At 38.5% G+C, this 24364-nt stretch overlaps 3 protein-coding genes across 3 annotated transcripts; all 3 read left to right on the top strand.

Annotated features, from left to right (window-relative positions):
* Positions 1 to 1219: 1219 nt before the first annotated feature.
* LOC141829316 (protein unc-13 homolog) lies at positions 1220 to 4761 on the top strand. Its single transcript, XM_074716762.1, has 5 exons — positions 1220 to 1787; positions 1881 to 2777; positions 2889 to 3350; positions 3444 to 3630; positions 3708 to 4761. Exons 1-5 carry the CDS (start codon positions 1299 to 1301, stop codon positions 4664 to 4666), a joined length of 2994 nt encoding a protein of 997 aa, XP_074572863.1. The 5' UTR covers positions 1220 to 1298; the 3' UTR covers positions 4667 to 4761.
* Positions 4762 to 6368: 1607 nt separating this feature from the next.
* Positions 6369 to 21034, top strand: LOC141829251 (galactokinase). The gene is made up of 13 exons (XM_074716682.1): positions 6369 to 6672; positions 6781 to 6965; positions 7051 to 7097; positions 8430 to 8524; positions 8609 to 8691; positions 9212 to 9280; positions 11965 to 12150; positions 13104 to 13238; positions 15637 to 15771; positions 18402 to 18472; positions 19475 to 19552; positions 20115 to 20256; positions 20766 to 21034. Exons 1-13 carry the CDS (start codon positions 6513 to 6515, stop codon positions 20874 to 20876), a joined length of 1497 nt encoding a protein of 498 aa, XP_074572783.1. The 5' UTR covers positions 6369 to 6512; the 3' UTR covers positions 20877 to 21034.
* Positions 21035 to 21386: 352 nt separating this feature from the next.
* Positions 21387 to 23739, top strand: LOC141828912 (uncharacterized). The gene is made up of 3 exons (XM_074716300.1): positions 21387 to 21721; positions 21786 to 21863; positions 23655 to 23739. The coding sequence occupies exons 1-2, from the start codon at positions 21387 to 21389 to the stop codon at positions 21844 to 21846; spliced, it is 396 nt and encodes a 131-aa protein (XP_074572401.1). The 3' UTR covers positions 21847 to 21863; positions 23655 to 23739.
* Positions 23740 to 24364: the final 625 nt, after the last annotated feature.

The raw sequence follows: 24364 nt of genomic DNA, 5'->3' as shown, positions 1-24364 counted from the left end.
TTATCAACCTTCTCGATCACTCTCGACTCAACATTTCTTTTGAATTGATCGATCTATATTTTCGAGCACTCAACATTCATCTCGCAGCATTTCATTTGGATTCGGGAGAGTCATTCATAGTTTGTTCTCCTGAATACTTACTCCGCAGAAGGTAACACTTGACCAATAGTTCGACAAAATCAAAAGAATGGTATAATAGTTGTCATCTCCAATGCCCTAACCACTCCTCAAGTGGATAGTTAGTGGACTATGTGGAGAGTCCCTTTCGGAAGATTATATAAGGATCAACAAAGCTAAGTGAAAAGATATTATTTTCTATTTGAAAGTGGAGACAACTCTTCTTCCGAGTTTTCTTTCTTTTCAATTTTATTATTTTATTCCTCGCATCTTTGCTAAATTGATTTGAACATCGGAATGATCACACCGATAAAGCCAATCAACCCTAATCGATTTTGCCTATCAGGTTATTAGATTCCAGATATTTAGGAGATGATCACAACTGTTGGAGAAGAAGAGCCCCAACAATCTAAAAGGACACCATCTAAAAAGAGATGTTCCCGGGGCAATGGTGCAACGGTAGGACATCCGGGTTGTGACCCAGGGACCCACGGTTCGATCCTCAGCTAATCCTCAGCTACGGCGTATTTGCAAAAATTTTCTTTCAAATGGAGAACGCAATCAAAGGATGTTGGGCATCTGGATTGACCGCCGTATGCGCTTCCCGATTTACCCTGGTGGTCGATGGGGAACTTCCGTGGGACCGAACCCGCCACCCTAGGGATTGAGTTCAAACTTCCGTGAGACCGGACCCGCCACCCTAGGGATTGAGTTCAAACTTCCGTGGGACCGAACCGGCCACCCCAAGGATTGAGTCCATGAAACTGATTGAGATTTACCAATTTTTTTTAAAAAAGGACACCATCAATAATCTTTAATTTCACTTTATTATTTATATTTTAATAGCTTGAGCAAGTCTATCAAACCCAACAGAGCACCTCACGCGAGGCAATCAGGCCATCGTTTACCAAGAACTCCATCCAAAGTATGCCAAATAGCTTGAGATGCTCTTAATTTTACCCAAAAAACTAATACCAATAATAAACCGAATTAGTTTTTAAAAATATAAATTTATAAATAAAAAATTCATCAAATAATTGAAATTTCATACAAATTCGCAATCTCTCCTCCGGTTTGTGAAGACCAAGTATAGAGAGAGCTACTCCTACCATGTCGCCTGGCCCTTCCTCCCTTTCTCCCTCCCTCCATCTGCCCCTTCGCCTTCCCTGAGTTCCTCCGGCATGGGCTACAACCCTTTCGTCTCCTCCGACTCTGACCCCGGTGACCTTAATCCTTCCCCCGCCCCTGCCGAGGAGCTCGAATGCAGCTCCTTCGGCAGCATCGGCAACCTCTCCCGGGCCGACCTCCGTGAGGCAGCCTACGAGATCTTCTTCCTCTCCTGCCGCTCCTCGCCCGGTTCCGGCGGCCGAGGGTCCCTCAACTACTACCCGGCCTCGCCGTCAGCCAGGAGCGGAGACGGATCGTCCCCTAGATGGGCGTTGTCGCCCGGGATGACGGTGGCGAAGAGCCAGATCAAGAGGGCACTGGGTCTGACCGCGCGGCGGTCGTCGCCGTTGACGACCGGCATGGCAAGAGGCGGCGGCATGAACTCGCCGGGGAAGGTGAAGCGGCCGATGACGTCGGCGGAGATTATGCAGCAGCAGATGCGAGTGTCGGAGCAGAGCGAGCACCGGCTGAGAAGGACCTTGACGAGGACCCTTGTCGGACAGGTAGATTCAAAATTAGGGCTAAAGAATTCATTTCCATTTTTTTTTCAAAATTAAAACTAAATAGAATTTTCAAAATTGATCTTGGTTTGAAAGAGGGGCAGAAAAGGAGAGAGCATCGTCCTTCCCTTGGAGCTCCTCCGCCAGCTGAAACCGGTGGACTTCGACGATATCCAAGAATACCACCAATGGCAACGCCGCCAGCTCAACCTCCTCGAAGCCGGATTGCTCCTCCACCCATCTCTTCCGATCGACTCTGGGAATCACCCGGCGGCAGCACGCCTAGCCCGCGTCGTTCGATCCAGCGTGGCAGCGCCCCTCGACACTGGGAAAAACTCCGAAGTCATGAGCAGCCTCTGCAGTGCCGTCGCCGCCCTTGCGTGGAGGAGCCCCGAAGGCAGCCCCTCTTCCTCTCTCGACCATTGTCACTGGGCCGATGGCCACCCACTCAACGTTCACCTCTACCTCGCCCTCCTCCGCTCCGTCTTCGACCTGAAGGAGGCGACCGTAGTGTTGGACGAGGTGGACGAACTGGTCGAGCTTATGAAGAAGGCGTGGCCCGTGCTGGGCTTCGACCGGGCGACCCACAATGCCTGCTTCGCGTGGCTCTTCTTCGAACGCTATCTCGAGACCGGGCAGACCGAGCCGGAGCTTATGTGGGCTGCGCTGGCGATCCTACGGGATGTCGCCGTGGACGCCAAGAAACCCGACCGCGAGGTGAGCTACGTGAAGCTCTTGGCGGCCGCGTTGGGCGGGATGCGAGAGTGGGCGGAGAGGAGGGCGGTGGAGTACCACCAGTGGTTCGGCAAAGATTTAGGCGCGGTCATGGGTCTCGCGGTCGCTTTGGCGTTGGCCACTTCCAAGATTATAAGAGAGGACAACTTAATCGGCGTCATGGGTTTGCTCGACCCCGACGGTGCTGTATGCGCCAGTTCGTCGGAGGCCAGAGTTGATTACTACATCAGGTCGTCGATGAGAAGCGCCTTCACCAAGGTGCGGATTTCTAGCTTTTTTTTTCTTCCAAAAAAAATGCAATTGTTTATGATCATGAAGCACGCTTGCTTGTTTCTTGCATAAGCTCCTTCATAATTAGTGTTGTGGTAGATACTAGAGAGAGGAACAGCCCAGGATGATAACACCACAGCGCAACTGCAAGACGAACCAGTCAACATTCTACTTGATCTCGCAAATAATACGGAGGAGTTGGCAGTGGCCGAGAAGAAATACTTCAGCCCCGTGCTGAAAAAGTGGAACCGAGCGCCGACGGCGGTCGCGGTGGTGACGCTGCACGCTTGCTTCGGGGTCGTGCTGAAGCAGTACGTAACCAAGGCCACGCAGCTGACAAACGAGCTGGTCGAGGTGTTGAAATCTGCCGGGAAGCTGGAGAAGCTACTGGTGCAAATGGTGGTCGAGGACTCCGCCGATTCCGAAGACGGCGGGATGAGGGTGGTCAGAGAGATGATCCCCTACGACGTGGCTTCTACCACCGTCAGCCTCCTCAAGACTTGGATTGCAGAGAGGATGAGGGTTGGAAAGGAGTGTCTCAGCAGAGCAAAGGAAACAGAGGTTTAATTTCGTCTCATGGCGGCACAGTTTTCTGCAATAATTCCTTCGGTATCATGTCAATTGATTGAATGACGGTTTTGATGCCATACGTAGAGCTGGATGCCGAGGTCCAAGAATGAGCCTTATGCGCAGTCTGCAGTGGTTTTGGCGAGACTGGCCAAGGAGAGCATGGATGAGTTTCTTGACATGCAAGTGGAAGGTAAAGATTACATGGTTCAAGAACTCGTTAATGGCTTCGATGCTATCTTCCAGGAATACATTTCCTTCGTTGCTGCTTGTGGTATGCTAATTGCTAACCTCAAACCTGCACGATTTCATAGTGTTCCAAAGAGTATAAAGCTTTCGCTCGAATCACAGGGAGCAAGCATACCTACATGCCGCCTCTGCCGCCGTTGACGAGGTGCAACCAGGAATCCAGCTTGACCAAGCTGTTGAAGAGAGCGTCGCCTCGCTGCCACGCGGGGACCGGCCACTCCGTCGGCGGCGGCGACGATGACGCGCACAAGCCACGGCCGTCCGCGAGCCGCGGCACGCAGAGGCTCTACATCCGCCTCAACACCCTCCACTACATCCTCGCGCACCTCGGTGCCCTCGACAAGTCGCTCTCCTTCTTGTCCTCCTCCACCCGCCGCGTCGCAGCTCCGCCGCCCCGCCACTTCGACGGCGCGCGCGCCGCGGCGCAGACAGGCGTTCAGCACGTGGCGGAGGTGGCCGCCTACCGCCTCGTCCTCCTTGACTCGCGCCAGGAGTTCTACGAGGTGCTCTACGCGGAGGCCGTAGCAGAGGCCACGCGGATCCGGCCGGTGCTCCGCGCGCTGAAGCGGAACCTGGCGCTGCTGGCGTCGGTGCTGACCGACCGGGCACAGACGGTGGCGGCCAGGGAAGTGATGCGGGCGGCGCTCGAGGGATTCCTGATGGTGCTGCTTGCGGGCGGGCGCAAACGGGCGTTCGTACAGGAGGATCACGAGTCGGTGGCGGAGGACCTGCGGAGCTTGCAGCTCGTGTTCGGTCAGGAGGAGGGGCTACTGGAGGCGGAGTCTGTGAAGCGGGAGGCGGAGGTGGCGGAGGGGGTGGTGGCGCTTATGGGGCTCCGGACGGATAGGCTGATCGAGGAATTCAGCGCCTCGGCGTGTGAGTCTGGTGGGATCGGGGTTTACCGGGAACAGGAGGCAGGCCCGAAATTGCCGATGCCGCCGACAACTGGGAGGTGGAACCGGGCGGATCCGAACACGATGCTGAGAGTGTTGTGCCACCGTGACGACGACCTGGCCAACCAGTTCCTCAGGCGAACGTTTCAGCTCCCCAAGAGACGGTGAGACAAACTGGGAATGGATCTCTTTTTACTAATAATGTCTCTGCTGTTATGTTGTATTTAATTGTAAACTAACTTAGAAATCAAAATGTTGGAGGAGTCGGCAAAATTACTAAGGCGTGCGTAATGATAATCGTTCCATTTCATAATCAAAATGTTGGGACATGTTAGATAAAACTATCAGATAGATACATGAGTCCCCGAACGTGTTAACATTAAAAAAATAAAAATAAAAAGTGCAACGGTTCAGAACTTTGAATGCGTTCAATTGCCTAACTCATCTCTCACTCCTCCCTCACTCTTCCACGTTTTCCTTCATCCTCCAGCTACGACGTATTTGTTACGGATGGTCTTAGGCGTAGTGCCTCAGTGAGATCAAAGCTACTGTTAATGCAAATGAAAAGGAGATAAAAAAGAAATGGTGACCGGACTTGACCGTCGTATGCGCTTTTCCGAGATTTAGACATCAAGGAAATGGTCTTAAACAAGGAAAGGGTCTAGCAGATACATATACATGAGCAATAACTCTATGCAATAAGTAAAACTATCAATGACCTGAAGATGACTCTTCACATGGTATATTTTTTTTGCCTTTCATTAGTTTAAGTACACCTTTCGGAAGAACTCTAAAATTTTGACCTTATGATAGATTCTCTCGCATCTATGTGTCTATCCTTTTATTTTATGCGACTAAAGTCTGCACCATTTATCAAGATCAATTATCTTTAAGTAAATTTTGAACAAAATCAGTTTTCCAATAGGTCTATACTAAAGTCGGCTCCTTTAATATTAATTATCTATGAAGAAAATTAATTTTTTCTTAATCATGATTTTGCAATTAAATGATTTTATAATTCTATTTTCCCAATAAGTCATGTATCATATTGAATATAAAAAAGGTACGAAGATTTAAACAGTCTATTAAATTTAGAATAATATTTAAAGGCCATATTAAATTAAATAGTTACTTTATCATCGTCAACGAACCTACTTGTGGTAAAATAATAAGATGAGTCAAGTAAGACGAGAATGGGTCCCTACGACGTAAAATTGCAGAAGAGGATAATTGTTCAAATCTCGACAAAGTCGAGACAATACCCTCCTCTATTATGGTCAACTGCAATTTCTCGATTTACCTCTTCACAGATGTGGACCACTGGGGTGGCGAGAAGAGACAAGAATGAGGTGATTATTAAGAAACATTATAATAATTAATCAAATTGATTATAAATTGTTGAGCTCTAAATATTTAGAAATTATATATATATATATATATATAATAAAATAAAAAAGTAAAAGTGATATAATTTTAGCTAAAATTATTTGGTAGTTGAAAGTTAAATTTGAATATATAATTTAGGAGACTATTAAGTTACAAGATAGGTTTTTAAAATGATCATGAAATTCGGTTTAGCTAAAATTATATAATTTTTTATTTAATTTTTAAATTTTAGGAAGGTATTAAAATTCAATCATTAAAATTTGGGAAGATATTAAAATTACAGATGATCGTGATCTTTTTCCAAAGAAGGGAAGGTATTAAAATTCCAATCAAACTTTTGCCTTGATGGTATTTTTTTCTTCCAAACTTTATCTTTATTATTTTTTACTTTTAAAAAATATTATTAAATATTTATAACGTCTGCCCACTACTTGGTCTAACTCAGGACGATCCCAGAAGCGTCAAGCGCGGTATTTATGTGGTTCAGTTAGAAAGCATGTCCATCCCCGACGCCTAAACTTACTCTTCTCATCGCCCGTGTCTGCCGTCTCCGACTCCGTTGGCGAGAAAGAGACTACTAGAAGAAGCGGATTTGCTTCAGCCCTGATCTCCTTGGTTTCAATCTGTCATGGCGCACGAGGATCTTCCGATTCCGATCTACTCCTCTTTGGAGCCCGTCTACGGCGAGGGGTCGCTGCTCGAGGAGGCGCAGCTCCGATTCAATGCCGTAAAGGCCAAGTTTGTCGAGCTCTTCGGCCAAGAGCCACAAGTCTACGCTCGGTCGCCAGGTGAAGTTGTCTTTCTCTGATTTCTTCGCTTCGCTAAGTCGACGGCCACTCTGAACTGAGGTAGGATTTTTTCAGTATTATATGATTGGTTTCGTGCTTGGTTTGTAGGTAGGGTTAATCTAATCGGTGAGCACATTGATTACGAGGGGTATTCGGTGCTCCCGATGGCTATCCGTCAGGATACAATCATCGGTATTAGGAAGCGTGATGCGGGAGAGTCGAGCAAAGAGGTTCGGATCGGGAATGTTAATCCTAAATATCCCGTGTGCACTTACCCTGCTGATTCCGACCAGGTATTTCGCCTTCGCTTGGATGTTATTCTCCTACCGCTGATAGTTATCATGAGGAAAATCAATGAAGGTGTCCTTTATAAACCAGGAACTTGATCTGAAGAATCATAAATGGGGCCATTATTTTATATGTGGGTAAGAAATTATTCCTTTGCTTTAATTGAGACAAGATATGCCGTATCTCTTTTTGCGTCACTATAACAATTTTGTTCTTCTCTGCTAAATAACGCTTCGGTCCTTTATTGAGGGTCTCCTTTATCTTCATTGTTATGCCATTTATGTTGATTTTAGTGATTAGTAGGTGATGTGAACAAATCGAGAACTTCAAACCCTTCTATGCTGTAAGAACTCTTCTTATGATGCAGGGAGTACATAGATCATATTGCATTTCAGAGAAGTCTTATATATATACATATACTTTCATTCTATTGAAAGAAAGTAATAAATTTAATAGACAGGATGAGAAGGATCTTGTGCTTTAGTTACTTTCGGTAGATAATAATCTAACTATGTTTTTTTTTTCTTATTGTAATTCATGCACCTTAGTAGCCTGACTTAGTACTTAGAAATCCATGCTGAAAAGGTAGCCTGAATTATCAGACTGAGTGGTTACAATTCTTTCTCCTGGATGGTTGGTTTGTTTCTCAATGGTGAGCGGACACCACCATCTAGTAAAATCTGATCAGACTAGTTGGACGTAGAGCTAACTGACTCAAGGACCTCTCCTTGTGCGAACTGTATTGTTTCCAAAACTCAAGAGCTGGCTCTTTGATATTTTGTTCATGTTAAATTTAAATAATGGTTTTGGTGATGAGGAACATGATAGCAATTTACATAATGGTTTTGGTGATGAGGTTTTGTTGGAGTGTTGAAGAAATAAAATGTATCTGCTGACTAAATGTTGTGAAATTATTGCTGGGTGTGAATGAAATGAATAGAAAAATAAATGGGGCGATGGAACTAAAAAGTTGATGATGAATAAGGAAGAGGGTTTGACAAAGTGGTAGAAGAAGAACAATATGAATAAAGGAGAAATTGCAAGCAGGAATCAAGATAGTATCCTTTGTGAGTAGGTTTCTTCTGGCAAATTACAGTGTTGTTTTGCACTTGTAATGTGCCACAGGTATAATTGTTGCTGCACAACCATCTATAAGTTACTGGTACATTCTCCCCAGTTACTGCAAATGACTCATTCTCCATATTCCCAAACACTTTCTCAGGCTTGCAATTTATTCACCTGATTTAATGCTAACTTCTCCTTATCCTGACTAATATATATATATATATATATATTACCATATTGTCTTGCCATGCATGCACATAATATGATGATACAATGACAGTCTCTATTCATGACTTGCTATGCTTGAACATAAATTATCCTTTATTTGAAACTGATGTCTTTTTTAGCCTTTAGGCCCTTTACTGAGACGTCATTCAATATCTTGATTAAATTTCTGCTTGCAGATACAAAGGCATATATGTGTTTACTAAATCTAAAGGAGCAGATGTTGGTCTACCTGCCGGCCTTGATGTAGTTGTTAGTGGGACTGTGCCAACAGGTGCTATTCCCTGTCAATTTCTCAGTTTCATTAGTTTCATATACATTCTAAGATTGTGAAATTTTATTTGTCAATCTCATACAGGTTCAGGTCTTTCAAGCTCTGCAGCATTAGTCTGTTCAGCAACAATTGCTATAATGGCTGTTCTTGATAAGAATTTTCCAAAGGTAGCTCACCAATTACTATCATCGATTTAGTCCGAATTATTATTATTTCTTGGCATTGAGCTGCTTTAATAAAGAAATTTCTTTTCCTTGGTTATTCCAATTATTTTTATCTTGGTGCTATGTGGGTGCAGAGTCTGCATAGGTTCATAGCTATGCATGTGGGAATGTTGCCTCTACTCTTTACAGTTGTATGGTCGAGGCATCATCATCTTTCGTACATTAACTTGCAAATGTTTACATTGCTGTGCCTGCAAAACTTGAATTTCAACTATGATTTTGTCTTCCACCACCTACTATTTTAATAACAAAAAAAATGTTATACTCTTTCCAAGTCATCAATCATACAAAAATATATTATTAATCTGTTTAATTTTTCATCTTAGTTCATGACCAAGCACGAATTAATCTCATATTTAATGCACAGAGTATTTGTGACTGAGTTATGGTATTAAGTAGATATTGGTTATGCATATGCTGAACTCTGCACTTTATACATATTTATCTTATCTATATCTTGCAGAAAGAGATTGCTCAACTTACATGTGAATGTGAGCGTTACATTGGAACACAATCTGGAGGTATGGATCAGGTAAATTCTATGTGGATATTTCCTTTCTGCATTTGTATACAGTTCATCAGGTAGCACACTCTCTGAAGTTTAAGTTGCCCATGCATGGTATAGACTGTCATCTTATTTAGCATTGCTTTGTTAATCATAAAGTTCACACAAACTCAAATTTTGTGCCAGATTGAACATCTATGCTGCTTGAAATATTTCCTATTACATAGCAATGTAATCTCCTTGCTTTCATCTTGTAAAGACTAATGCTATCAAAAACTCATTTTGGATCATGAAAGATTCTATGGTCTGATCATGTTGGTGGGTGGAGATTTTTTCCTTTTGGGCGTGGGGTGACTTTGTGTTGAATAGGGAAAATAGGTTGAGATGCTCTGGACATGTTTATAAACGACTATGAAATTCTATAGTTAGAAAAGATTCTATGGTCTGATCATGTTGGTGGGTGGACATTTTTTCCTTTTAGGGGTGTGGTGACTTTGTGTTGAATAGAGAAAATAGGTTGAGATGCTATGGACATGTTTATAAATGACTAAGAAATTCTATAGTTAGAAAAGTTGAATGTATGAGTGTGGAAGGTGAGGGATAAATGTAGATGGAGAACAAAGGAAATATTTGTTAATGTAATGAAAAAATGATCTGATAATTCGAATATTATTATTTATACTACCTTGCATAGAGTTTAATGGGCATTAAGATTCACGTAGCCTGATCCAATTAGTCAGGACAAAGATAGCTTGATGATGATTTACGCTTTAGCATCTTGATCAAGATCTCCACGCATTCCTGGACTTTTCGGTACATGAATGATGAATCTTTACTTTTCTTTTGACTTGTCAAAATAATTATAATGAAAGTTATTACTTGTAGAATAATAGCATAAAGTAAATATTTTAAAAAAATATGGATGCTTACATTCTAGGACCTTAGCATCCCACAATTTGAGCTTTGATATGATACTATAGACCTTTCATTGTAGGATAATTTTCCTGATGGGTTGACTTCGTACAAGACAACTTGGACCTTGTAAATGATTTGATATTTCCTTTAGTCTGTGATTATTCCTTGCAAGCACAGATGGAGTTACATACTACCAACCTATTCCAAATTAAACAACAATGCATTAGGTGTTGAGGATTGTTTATGAATTTGGATAGGGATACCCATGGTCTTAGATCCCACATCATAACAACTTCAAATCTTCAATTTGCATGATAGTTATGTCTTGTTCTCCAGGGTCTGCTTAAATCCTTTTTTCCCCCAATTTCAGCAAGGGCATCCATAGATCCCAAACAGAAAAATCTGATTTCCCTTGTTAATTATGCAGTGTTTGACTAAATTAATACAATTCAAAAGAAACAACTTATTTGACACTCTACTTTTCAAATTGAATGTGAATATGCATGTGGTTCAGCAAAGTCAAGATGGGAACTTTGTCTTACATGTTCATTCACCTTCATGTAAAAAAGATGTTTCCCTAGCTAAATGGTATCCTCAAGGTTGGATTTTCATGATTATTGAGAAATGTGTATGTTCAATGCTGGACTAGAAGAGATCAAGAATAGTGCATGGTGACCAAAAGAAACAACAAGTTGCATAGGTTTCATAAAAAGAGAACTTTCTTCCAGATGTTCAATCTCTAGGTGAATCAACTTCCAATTTTCCAGCTTGTCCTAATCAAGGTTTAAAGTATCATTCCCAATGGGGAATCAGTCCCTAATATCATATTGACACTTAGTGCATTTTGTCATACTTCAAATTGTGTCAATATGAATTTAGATGAGTACCTTCCACTTGGTGTTTACTTTCAAAATTAATAATAAAGAAAATAGATAACTAATTTTGTTGAACATTTACAAAACTATTTAAACAAATGTAACAAGCATCTCAACTATGTCATGTTTTGCAAAAAAAAAAAATCACAATAGTGTTGATTTGGTCTTGTCTAGAAGTAATTATGCCTTCATATAACTAACTAAAACAATATTTTCAAAACTCCCTCTCAAAAACATACCACCATGGTTGTTGCAGTACTGTCTGATCTCTTAGTGCCAACATAGTGTTAGTTTCGGTTGGTGTGAGAAATGAAAAGTTTCATACTAGCAGACCACATTGCCACAAGATTTTAAACCATGGTGTTATTAACATAACATTAAGAACTAATTATTCTTACATGTTGATGTCTAACATAGAAGACAAAGATCACCATCGGTGACCATGATTTGGGTAAGTACATTGCATCCTCATGAACTTGGTTTAAGGAGTTTTGAAGTTTAGAACAAGAAAAATGCATATCTTGAGCACATACTGTACTATTTCGAAATCTATGATTAATTATTTTCCATGGTTTAGAATAATGCATAAATTATGAAGTACTTTCGGTGTAATAGAATTAGATAACTTGCTGTGTGATGTTTCTTTGGTGTGTTACCCTCCATGACAGAAAGTTAATTAACTTGTAATGTTAAGTTTATTTAATTTTTATTCTAGCCATTGTCTGTGATAAAATTTTGATAACTTGTTCTCATTTCAAGTATATCTAATGTTGATCAATTGAAGTTGTTTTCGAGAGTTGAGGAACCTTTAGTCCTTTCATCTTTTGATTTCACTTATCTTTTCTGGTTTCTGTATTTCTTGTATTTCCATTTCTTTGTTCAATGATTCAGCTCCTGTTTTTGCTTAATCTAATGTGACAGGCGATATCTATCATGGCTAAAACTGGATATGCTGAGCTGATAGATTTTAATCCTATACGAGCTACTGATGTACAACTACCAGCTGGTGGAACTTTTGTAATTGCACATTCTCTTGCAGAATCTCAAAAAGCTGTGACTGCTGCAACAAACTACAATAACCGTGTAGTAGAATGCCGCTTGGCAGCAGTATGTTTTTTAATTTGTTTTTTTTCTGCCTTCTCTGCTACTTATTTTTATGCTTCATTTCCTTCATCATTTCATGCTGATATCGGGTGATTGGGATCTATTCTTCACCTTGCATGATCCAAGTGCCTGATGTTGCAATACCAGTTAATATAACCTTATGAGTTAGACAGCATTGTGCCTCAGCAGTGCAAGGCCTGAGAAATTTCAAATTCTGCATTTAGCATGACAAGAATCACCAAGTAAGATAGCTAGATCTGCAAATCGTGTATTTTCAAGGATATATTGCACTAGTAGGTCATGGTTTGAAGTTTGGATGTTGGTACTGATTTTAGTAGAGGTAAGAATGGTTCCATACCAGTGCTGACCTGGCACTGAAGTGTAAAGGGAGAATGAGATGCAAAGAAGCAAATGGATGAGACAGCTAGACTTTGCCAATCTAATTCCAGCAGTTGAGTCCTAGCAATATTGTGATATCTTGCATGATATGGACAAGCCGACCGAAATTTAAAATTTTGATAAACTCCAATAATATAGTTAGCTTTGATGTTTTGATACTTTATCAATATTATGTCACTAATTTTAAGATCCTTAGGATGAATTATTAAATTGCAGATTGTCAATAAAATATCTATGGCTTAATTAATTCAAATAAAAATTTATGCTTTAGATTTTATATTGTTTTTTCTAGACCAAAGACAATGCTGCTCAAAATTTAAGTTATTGTCCTTCTAGAAGCTATGAGATCATTGATTTGATTATGCTGTCAAAAGAACTAAAATATCTCTACTTCATTATTTATAATGTCTTTGTTATGATTAAAATCCTCACATGCAAAAAAAAAAAAAAAATAAAGAACCAATATATTGAAGTGTCAGGTTGTACTGTTCAGTTCTCAGACTTACTGTTTCATTTTCATCTTTCGATCCAAACTCGGTTATGTTGAATTTTTTCAGATTGTCCTTGCCATAAAGTTAGGGATGAGTGCAAATGATGCCATCTCCAAAGTCAAAACACTGTCTGATGTGGAGGGATTATGTGTGTCCTTTGCCGGTGATCATGGATCTTCAGATCCTGGTTTTGCTGTTAAGGTTGGTTCTTGCTAAATTATTAACTTTTATTAAAATTTCCATATTAGAGACTTTATTTTACTGTTTCCTTTATTTAAGCTTTAAAGTGCTCGGATTCGCCCTTTAAAGTTTTTAACTGCTGTTCTTGGATTAGTAAATGTGAGTTACATAATCTATAGACTTTCTGTATATTCGACTGTTCAAAATATCCCTTTTGGTTGCCCAAACTAACAATGGGATCATAAGATTAAATATTTTAATCCTGGTGAATAGGTATCTGATTGGATATAATTTGAATAGTACTGCTAAATGCTAAACATGCTACATGCTTCAAAGCTAGAGACTAAAATTTATGTACTTCAAAGCTACAAGACTAAAATTTATGTCCAAAATGAAAGACTACTTGATGCTGTATAGATGTTCTACTGCCTGAGATACCAAAGAGCTGTCACTGGTTTTGAAAGTGCATGAAATGTTGTTCCTCGTTTGAGAATATAACATTAAGCTACAGAAATTTCTGAACAACAACAATCTCTTGTAATGCCTTTACATGTTTTCTTGATTATGTACATAATACATATAACTTCTCATTCATGTTTCAGGAGATTTGGCTCTTTGTTTTTAAGATTCCTGCACTTGTTTTAGAATTTTATTGTAGCATTTTGTAAGGAGCTAAATGGCAGTGAAAATGATGTAATGTGTGATACTGCTGTTTCTCTAGTACCTAAGAGATCAAGAGATCTAGGCAATGCCATTGTTTAAAACAGGTCAATGTGATATCTGGTGGATTGGTTGTGTTGAAACAATTGAGCTCATGTCCTCTTTGTCATATCTCTAGTTCTAGATGTCCTGGTACAGTCTAAGAGAGCAAGGGACTTCGTTCCTAAATGGATATTTTTTGGATATTTTACGAATACATGACCACAAATATTTATACTCACAATGGTTCAACAAGTTGGATATGCCAATTTCATGAATCAGCCCCATTGAACTCATCCTACCTTAATGTGTTGTATCATGCATTCTGCATCTGACTTTCAATAGCATAGATCACATGCTGATGATATTATACGAATACATGACCACAAATATTTATACTCACAATGGTTCAACAAGTTGGATATGCCAATGTCATGAATCAGCCCCATTGAACTCATCCTACCATGATTCCTAAGACTTACTCCACTAATAATTAGGTCAGAGAGATCATCTCCAAGTATGTTAGATAAAAAAATCTTCACAATGTTCATCCTTTAAAATATGCTGAAGAATTATACTACCTATTGCACCCATTATTTGTGGTTATATTGCTTATAAAGGCTTAAAATGTTGTTTCAATGCCAGTGATGTTCCAGTGGTGTTTCAGAGCTGGTGTTGTTTGCCTAAAGCATACTGTGCCATGGTGATAGACTGGAATGGAAAAGAGATTATCCTTGGTTAACATACATATCATCCTCATTTTGTTTTTATTGTATAATTCTCAGATTTAAATAGAACCCACATACACACTCTAGAATCTTAACCGTTACCTTGTGGGGGAAACCTATAGATTGTGCTTGTTCTTCCTGCCGTTGCTTCTATTTAATATGTTTATTATAAATAGATTTAGCTTTTTCTTGTTACATTATATATTTGATTGTGATTATTTGTCTTAGATAAAAATTTAGCAGTGTCTTTCTCTATCCTATGTTCTATGAACAAGTTGTATTCTTATAGTTATAGACTTCATGGATGAATATCAATCATTACTTACAGAACAATTTGGACTGTGTTATGAGAAACTAATGCATTCCTTCAATATATTTTCAGATCATTGAATCTGATATGATATAACATAGAACAGTTCATATTTGCTTAGCTACTACCATTTAGTAACAATTTGCAAGAGAAGTATTCATTGAGAGCTTATACTTTGTATCAAGTTGCATTTCATCAAATAAATAGCCTTGAGGTCATAATGAAGAAAATTTCATTATAGTTATCACAAATTGCAATAACAAGGTGTCTTTTGCCCATATATGTTGTCCTTTGATGATGTCTTATTGCAACAAAAGTATTTATAAATATTCAGTCATATAATCAATGCACTTGTTAATGGTTACTTGCAGTATTCCATAGTGGATAACACATCTGTGTAACACTAATACAAGGCATCTGGTAGTTGACTTTGTTTTTATTGCATATGGAATCGAGTATGCCCTCTTGTTTCTCTTTTCTCCTCCATTTCTCTCAACTCCTCTTCTTGTTTCTAAGTTTTCTTTGCTTTTATGATTCCTTATTTTCTCCTCTTTTCCTCCGCTCTATTCTCCATGTTTCATCACTGTTAAGATGGTACGAAGTTATATTTCTTTGCCAATTATTATTTGTTCTCTGATTATTTACATGTAGTTCATTCCTTAATGTTCTTTCCATTAAACAGACGCTCTTGAAGGAGGAGCCTTATACTGCAGAAGATATTGAGAAGATTGCAGGAGCTAGTCTTACATCCATTTTTGTGAATTCACCATCTTCATTGGATGTTCTGAACGCAGCTAAACATTTCAAAATTTTTCAGGTAGTTTTGTATTTTAGTTTGCCTTTGCATCATTATAGTTTGATGAGCACACAAGTTGGTGCTAGAATATTAATCAGGTGTGATTATTCCTTATAGATAGTTCAACTAGTTGTTATCTATGGAAAAATGAGAGAGAGAGAAATTCCCAACTAGTTTCGAGTACAGCATATTTAGTGAGAGGCATTTATTTAGAGAGCTCTCCGAATTAGCACTTTATGCCCTTCACACTTTGACTATTTCTTGACTATATTACTTAGCCATTGTGCTCGCGTATGAGTTTGTCTTGAATGGCCTAGGACTTTGTTGTATCGCCTAAAGAATTATAATGAGCGACCCTGATTTGGCAAATTCCTACTAGAATCAGCTGGATTCTACTTATCCATTGCTAGATGAAGAACAAAAGAGAGATCAACAATCAAAAGCTTATAAATTGAGAGGAGAACCCTGAGAGGTGGTTGCTCTGAAGAATGATACCACCTACCAAACTTGTGCTGTTTGTCCATGGTTTTGAAAGCGAAAACAATAATCACCATTTACATCTCCACATCCTTAAAGGAGAATAACTGAAACAAAGTGGGAAAAGCAAAAAAGGAAAAGAAACCATATTGTTTTAAACAGCTGAAAGCCTGAAAATATCTTCAACGAATTCTCCTTGAGTGTCTAGTTATGTTTTTAGCTGTCTTAATTCCTTGAACCAGTAGTATTCCAGATGATAACATTTATATAATCTTTCATCTTTGATACTGCTCACTGAAGCTTGTGCAACAAAGAAAGTCCTTTGTCATATTAGTTCGTATTAATCTCATTGAATGACCTTAATAGTATTGGGATCGGCTATGTGATCTCATCGCTCCAGTGAGCACTATGGAAGACAATATCACTAATAATATTCAAATTTATTTTTTTATCCCATTCAGTAATATTTTCTTTGGTTTTCATATACCACATACACTTTTAGTTCTAATACATTTAAGGCTTCTAAATATTGAATCTATTGGTCATATTAAAATGTCTATACCATCTCTTAACCTCTTAACCGGTTTTCATCTTTTTTTATTACTTATTGGAGCTACCAATAATTGCTATCATTTCTTTTTTGGTAGTAACTTCACACATCTATTTTAATATTCTCATCTCTGCTATATTAATGCGTTGCTATATTAGTGAGTTGTTTCCTAACAATCCAATGCCAATCTAAAGGATGATAGATTGTACCATATCACTCTTATAAATTCATTTTTGCCTAAGGGAGAAGCAATTACACTAAACAATTTCCTTTTGATCACTGATTCTTTCTTCTATTAATTATATCTGCATCAATAGCCTCATCAATAGCCCTTTTGTTGAATAAAAGATCTGAGATACCTAAAACTCTTACATAATCATGTTCATAAAAATAAGACAAAATACACTGCAAGTTATCATAGTCAACATTCTAACTTGGAAGTCAATGGGAATAAGGAACTCGGAAAGGGAATCCTTTGATTTCTTAAAAATTTTAAGACCAAGGACATTACCCGACTGAACTAAGGCTGAGTTTCAAGCTCCCTATTAAGTTTGTCTTACAGCACTTTTCCCAACATGATCTGAAATACTATGTTGTTTACTCATTCATCAAATTACTTAATAGTCACCTATTCAACAATAAGTTTAGGAGATTTTTTTTTCTTTTCATTTTAATCCTCTTCCTCTTTCCTGTCTCCTTTCACCACCCTAGTATGTACTCCCTCCCTCTTGTCGTCTTCCTCCTGCTGCCCCCTAATGCCTTATTCCTATTCCCCACATACTTCTTCCACCCTTTCATCCTCCTTCACACCTCCTGATCCTTTTTTCCTTCTTCACCCTCCTCTCCATTTCATTCTTCCTCTTCATGTGATCAGTCCTTATGGACAATGCTCTCTGAACAGGCACTGGCGTGTAGCTAACTCATTGCAGTGGAAAATGCACACCATTGATGTGATAAACATATGTGTACTCGTAGAGATTTATCTTTGTTTAAGATGGATGCTGGTAAATAATGTGTCTGTATTATTTACAACAAGCATCAATAATCGAAGTTAGATATAAATAGTTTAGTGTAACTAATTTTAGGTTATATGATTGTCTTTGCTGAGTTTCTAGATATAAATTAAATTATCTCATACAGAATATTTTTTATGAAAACAAATTTAATTGATGTATCTTGACTGTATCATATATTTACAATTTTGGTCATATCAATAGCCATTATTTTCATCCATGCTTCATGTTTGTATGCCACTGCATTTTTTATTTTATTCTGAATACCTCCTATGCATATTATGTTTATAAGGATATCCCAACCAGATACTGAATGCAATCATTAGTAAGTTTTTTCTTTTGTTAATTCCTCCTTTGCATGCCTGTCATGATGTGCTCTTTTAATTGCTTGTATTTCTTCTCTTGCAATTAATTCCATAAAGATTAACTCTGTGTAGTGCAATAGTGTGTGCCCAACCACTCTCATTTATTCCAATATCTACTGTAGTTCCCCCTTGGAGAAAAAAGGAATAATCTGCTATAGTTTTGTCTTTGTGAATTTTCTTTTCTTGTGCAACTAGTTTGGCCTTCATTTACCCCTTGTGCCTAACATGTATTTCATTATTGTCCAGCGTGCCTTACATGTTTACTCTGAAGCAAAGCGTGTCCATTCTTTTAGGGATACTGTCTTATCTAAGCTCAGGTTTGACGGTTTATAGCTTCATCTGCTTTTCTTATTATATTTGCTCTACCATGCTTCATGAATGACTTACAGACTCGTTTTCATTGTGGATTTATCTATAAAGTTTAGAAAGCTCTTTACTTCCTAATATTTATCATTTCTTTTGTAAAAATTTCACTCCCTAAATGATCCCATAAAATCTATATTACCCTTCCAAGAGAATTATTTTATTAGATCAAGTAGGTTCTCTTCAGCTTGTTTTATAGTCCAAATAAGTTGAATGCTTAATATAGCTTTCTGTGGTAGACCAATTTTTTCAGTAGCTAAGAGATACTATATAGTATATACTCATAAACTTAGTTTCAGTAGATAAGAGATACTATATAGTATATACTCATAAACTTAGTTTCAGTAGCTAAGAGATACTATATAGTATATACTCATAAACTTAGTTTCAGTATACTCATAAACTTAGTTTTTCAACCACTTCATCTGATAGCAAACACCTTGTGCATGGGTTATTGTGATCTCCAAAGAGAAAACGAATAAAAATTGGAAGATTCAGAAATAACATCTAGGATTGTGCAAAGATGTTATTATAGGTCTACACATGAGATTCAATTTTTAACCTTTTTGATATGCAAATCTAGGCAAATATGGTCCACTCGTCCATGAAGAACTTCACTTGGTAATCAACAATTTGTATCTAAGCTGCTGGGTTTCCTAAGTGCTGTATCTGAATTATAACAATTGCTGTTATAGGACTAGAATAATCTGGATAGTATAGTCCCTAGAACTTTCCAAGCTGATCAACACTTCATATCTAGGTCCTACTGATGCATCAAATTAGTTTATGTTGTCCATCTATTTCATGGTGAACAAAACAAGGCTTTGGTGTTTGATCAAGTCATTCTATTTCTAACTATATCTTTCTGATTAAAATCTATGTAATGTTTCGTCAATTGTTCTGCAGTTTATTCACAGATACTGATGACTCTACTTACCCTTTTGTCTGCTTTTCAGTGATGAAGACAAGCTTAAGAATTTGGGTGAATTAATGAATGACAGCCACTATAGCTGCAGTGTACTATACGAGTGCAGGTAGGAAATCTATTCTTAATTTATATGCTTCTGTTACCTTAATGCATTACTTATTCCCTCAAAGTCAATCCTGGTAGGAGCTTGTCATTTGAACACCCATTTTAAAGATCATTAGTTGCTGCCTTATACCATATATGAGAACCATCAATACCTAGCTATTTGTTTTGATTGCACATTATATACTATTGTTAGGATTTGAGCATTCATTTCTAGGATCATTTTTAAAACGGAAACCGAGATCACTGGCTGTTAGGCTGGATTGTCATTTTCACTTCCCGATTTACTCAGGTAGCCGGTGGGAAACTTCTGTGAGGTTGAGCCGATCACCCCTAGGATTAGTCGGCCTGAAGGATTGGATACTTGGTGCCAACTAAAAAAAAAAAGAAGTAAAATGGAAACCATTTTATAAAGTGAAGACAAGCTCTGCCTATGTTATGGAATATCAGTTAATTCTTGGGTTCCATTAGTGTCTATCAATTTTTAGATTGATGTAAAGTTTGGTCACTTAATTCAGTGAGAAACTTATTAAATGAATATTGACTGAGTGATTTACTACAATCAGCTGTCCGGAGTTGGAAGAGCTTGTAAAGATTTGTCGAGAAAATGGAGCACTTGGTGCAAGGCTCACAGGTGCTGGATGGGGAGGCTGTGCAGTTGCTTTGGTGAAAGAAAGTATTGTTCCTCAATTCATTCAAAACCTGAAGGTGAGTAATAAGTGGAAACAGTCAAATGCTTCAATTCATGCTCACTGATCGAATAAATTGGCAATCATAATATTTTGTTCTACAATTTCCAAGAAAATTCCTCAAAGGGTCGTGCTTGTTCTTATACCTGGGCTATCTTCTCTAGTGCATTCTCAAACCTTTTGCAAGCAAAATATATCCTTTATCTTATTGAAGAACTCTCTTCTTTGATTATCATAAAAGAGTGAATATATTTGGGAAGGCCATCAATTCTGTCAACGATTTGCATACAATTTATCTATTAATTGTATTAATTGTTAAATGCCACTTCTACTTTACCTTCCCTTCTCGTCATATTTCAACATGATTTAAGTTGGTTTCTAATACCTCTTGATTCGTGGCATATTTTTGTAGTAACTACTGTTTATGTGCGTCATATGGTAATCTGATTATTCACTATTGATCTTTTATCACTACTCAATAATGTACGTAGACTATTTGTTTTTTGACGTTTTTTTTTTCTGGAGCAGGAGTCATTCTACAAGGTGAGGGTGGAGAAAGGAATCATAACCAAGGATGATGTCGACCTTTATTTGTTTGCATCAAAGCCATCAAGCGGTGCAGCTATTTTCAAGTTTTAGGTTTTCTTCAGTTCTGCTTTGCCAAATAACTTAAGCTCCCTCCCTGCCCTTGCTAAGATCCAATTATCATTCGTATTACGGAATCATGTTTCCCATCTTTTGCAATTGTAATAACTCGAATTTCCTGCAAGAAATTCCAAGCTCCTGTTGGCCGAAAATGTGATAATGACTAAATTTCATCAAGTTGAAAAACAATGCGACCTGGTAAAGAATTGAAAAACAGTAAGGAATTTTAGAAAGAACTTAATGCTGAGTTCCTCGTTAAATCAAACTTACTGCCATTGCGAGAATAATTGATCTTGCCAATAAATTTCCACAATCGCTTAGACACTGGAGCATTGCCAGCAGCAGCTGAGCGTGGCAACAAAAAGCCAGCAGGCATCGATCCCCCTGCAATGCACCTGCCAACTCCTTGACATGACCTCTCTCTTCCTCCTGCGCCTCCTTTCCCATCTCTCCCTTGTCTCCTTCCCCATCTCTTCCCTCCAGTCCAACTTTCACACAAGCTTCATGATCCTGTCCACTTCAGGAGGAGAGAGTGAGAGCTCCTCCTCGCTGTGCTCCTGCTACGCTCCCATCACACTGCATAACAACAAGAGCGGTGATGGGAGGGAGAGCAAGAAGGCCTCCTCCCCTGTCAATGGTCATGGCATTGGTCCTGTCGGCCAACAACTGCTCCCTCCCCCTCCTCTTCCTTCTCCTTTGAAGAGCAACCTCAAGAAGCCAATCAGAGTGGGAAAACAACAGCAGCAGCAGGAAGTGATGGTGAGGGATGGGAGAAGGAAAGTTAGCTGGCCTGATGCCCATGGCAGAGACCTTGCTCATGTCCAAGTGTTCCATTCAAGGTCAGCTCTTTTGTTTAAGAACATTTCAAAGATGAGGATCTGATTTTTGTTTTGCAATTCGCAGTGTGTTGGAGGAAGGGGAATTTGCAGTGGCAAGGAAATCCTGCATTTGCAGCATTCAGTGATGGGGGTTGCTCTAGAGGTATTCTTCTGAAAACTCTTGCTGTGTCATTTCTGTATTTGTTTTGTTCATTTCTATTTTGAACTTTATTCCTTGTCATCCAAGTTAACATTGAGATTCCTAAACAGAACATCCAAATTGTAAGAGGAACTTGTGATGGTTAAACTTATCAGAAACCAGGAAAATTAACACCTCAACCTTTGAGAACCCATTGGAATCCACTGATCAGTGATCATTGTTTCTGCTAAATGTTACCTTTACATACTGCAAGCTTTTCTGTTTCTCCTTTTAAAATTCCCTTTTGAGTTTTGGCCATCTTATAGTGCCAATATAACATCAGCTGGGATAGAATCAACACATATTGTTGAGTAAATAAAACTTATATGAAGGCCCTGTTCACTGAAAGTCTGGTGAAGGGGACTTTTATATAATGACACATGCAATACTATTATCAAAGTTATTTAGTTTCCTACACTGAATTGTAGTATTTACTATAACGAAAACGAGCCGCCTTGCAAAACTGAATTGTGACTCTTATCTACTGTCCTGATATATTGCAAAATCAAATAGTGGCACCTCAATCAAATTGTGGAATCTATTATAATTAACTGTAGCATGCTCTAGCATCTTCTACTATAATTGAATTTGAGTGCCTACTACAACCAAACAGCGGCACAAAATTGAACTGCCACATTAATTTACCCTGTTCTTTGAGCATAAGCTTTTACTCCTACTTACAGTCAGAAGTGAAACAAATGCAGAGAACACAAATAATGGGAAAAAGGGAAGGAAGCAATATTGAAAAGAGAAAATATTTTATGTTATTACCAGTAGATGAGGTTACAATCTACTTTGGCACTACTTTTTAGAATCAACCATCGCAAACCACACACTTGAAGAGTAAAAACTGGCGCTTTTAGAATGTAGAATCACCACTAGAACAAAATCACATGGTATAATCCTCATTGCATTTGGTAGAATAATTCTAACATAGAAAGGATTAAGAACAATTTAATGATGTTTCATGGAGAAAATCTAAGTTTGTAAAATATGATAGCAAAATTGCAATGAAAACTGAACCACTGATTGCTTTCACCTTCTACAAGAAATCTTTCAATCCTCCATAGAGTACTCTCTCAACAATGATAAGGAAACAATGGAAAATTTCATGTTTAGCACTTCCCATACATCGAACCTCTCCAGAAAACCTTTTTTGTCTATAAGTGATATGGTCTTCTATAGTCTCCAAAGAGATTATAAGCCATCACCTAGTCTTCAGAATGCTCCAATAGCTTGAAAATTCACATATCCCTGCATCCCTGCATTCACCATGCTGAAAACCATCCGAAGATCTTTATGAAGAGGATTTATTTGGCATCTGGGAGGCTCATGGGACCCTATTGGCTCACCATATTAGTTGTCCGGTGCATCTTGTAGATGTTTAGTTTGATTATGTAGGTAGAGCACAATGGACTTGGCAATCATTATGTTGGGTTGCTAGAACATATTATTAGTCTAACATAAGAATGAAGATCAGCAAGGTTGGGAAATCTTTAGATAGGCTCGAGAGCCTGGTTGAAACCATTTTGAGCCTAAAATCCTGCACCTCCACGACAGGATTCATTGTTCCCCGGGAACTCGATCTCATACACATATGGTTTTACTGGATTTCATAGTAAATTCCCTTTGTCTATGGAAAAACCTATATGTTGTCTTAATGAGAATGTAGGAGCAAAGGCATTATATGAAACATGTGATAAGATTGTTTTAGCTCATACTTATTACCTTTTTATGACTTTCTATTTCTTCTAGATTGCTCTCTGGATAGGAGGTGGAATCATCTAAAACGCTACTTGGCAAATCAAGAAAAGTCTAGTCCGAGAAAGATCATATTAGCAAAAAAGAGAAGGAAACAAGGAGGCATGACCGTTAGTTTTGACTTCATCCAAGGAAAATGAGTAACAGAAGAACGTAGATTATTCTGTGGAGTCATTTGACTTGACAACAGAGACTTAACTGTAGAGGTGTTGATAGAATCATTGGTTCCATTTAGATGATGTATTTAGTTGATGGACGCTGAAATGAACATCTGCTCTGCCTGATGTTCTTGTAGTTGTGGATAATGTAGTTGATGAATGATTTTTTTTTTTTTTGCCAATTAACAATTTAGAATACCTTTGGTAGAGTGGAATAGAATAAAAAGGAGAATAATTTGTTTCATTCTTTTTATGACATGTTGTGATAAGGAAGTGGTACAACGTTTGATGATTCAAGGTGTATTTGAGCATGTCTGATATGTTTAAAATTTTACAGTTTGATCTGCTTGGTTCATCTAAGTATCAAGATATGTCCGGTCTTCCTATTTTAAAAATAAAATAAAATATTTTCTATTATTATTATTATTATTCATTTGAATATCATATTTTCTTTTGAAACGTTCTTTAAAAAATAATATCTAATTTCTATTCTCTATTTTTTTTAAATATCATAACACTAAATTTGAGCCATCAATGATTGAAGCG

The sequence above is a fragment of the Curcuma longa genome, chromosome 5 (genome assembly GCF_044706935.1).
Source record: "Curcuma longa cultivar G26 ecotype Majalengka, Jawa Barat chromosome 5, ITB_CL_G26_1.1, whole genome shotgun sequence".
Classification (NCBI taxonomy): Eukaryota; Viridiplantae; Streptophyta; class Magnoliopsida; order Zingiberales; family Zingiberaceae; genus Curcuma; species Curcuma longa.
The sequence above is the reverse complement of the archived record's forward strand: the minus strand, read 5'-3'. Positions and strand labels throughout refer to the sequence as shown.

Coding starts and splice junctions, on each gene's coding strand:
- LOC141829316 (XM_074716762.1), top strand. CDS start 1,299: ATGGGCTACAACCCTTTCGTCTCCTCCGACTCTGACCCCGGTGACCTT. Junction 3,351..3,443: donor GCAGAGCAAAGGAAACAGAG/GTTTAATTTCGT, acceptor TGCCATACGTAG/AGCTGGATGCCGAGGTCCAA. Junction 3,631..3,707: donor TTCCTTCGTTGCTGCTTGTG/GTATGCTAATTG, acceptor CTCGAATCACAG/GGAGCAAGCATACCTACATG.
- LOC141829251 (XM_074716682.1), top strand. CDS start 6,513: ATGGCGCACGAGGATCTTCCGATTCCGATCTACTCCTCTTTGGAGCCC. Junction 6,966..7,050: donor ACCCTGCTGATTCCGACCAG/GTATTTCGCCTT, acceptor TTTATAAACCAG/GAACTTGATCTGAAGAATCA. Junction 15,772..18,401: donor AACATTTCAAAATTTTTCAG/GTAGTTTTGTAT, acceptor ATTATTGTCCAG/CGTGCCTTACATGTTTACTC.
- LOC141828912 (XM_074716300.1), top strand. CDS start 21,387: ATGATCCTGTCCACTTCAGGAGGAGAGAGTGAGAGCTCCTCCTCGCTG. Junction 21,722..21,785: donor GTCCAAGTGTTCCATTCAAG/GTCAGCTCTTTT, acceptor TGCAATTCGCAG/TGTGTTGGAGGAAGGGGAAT.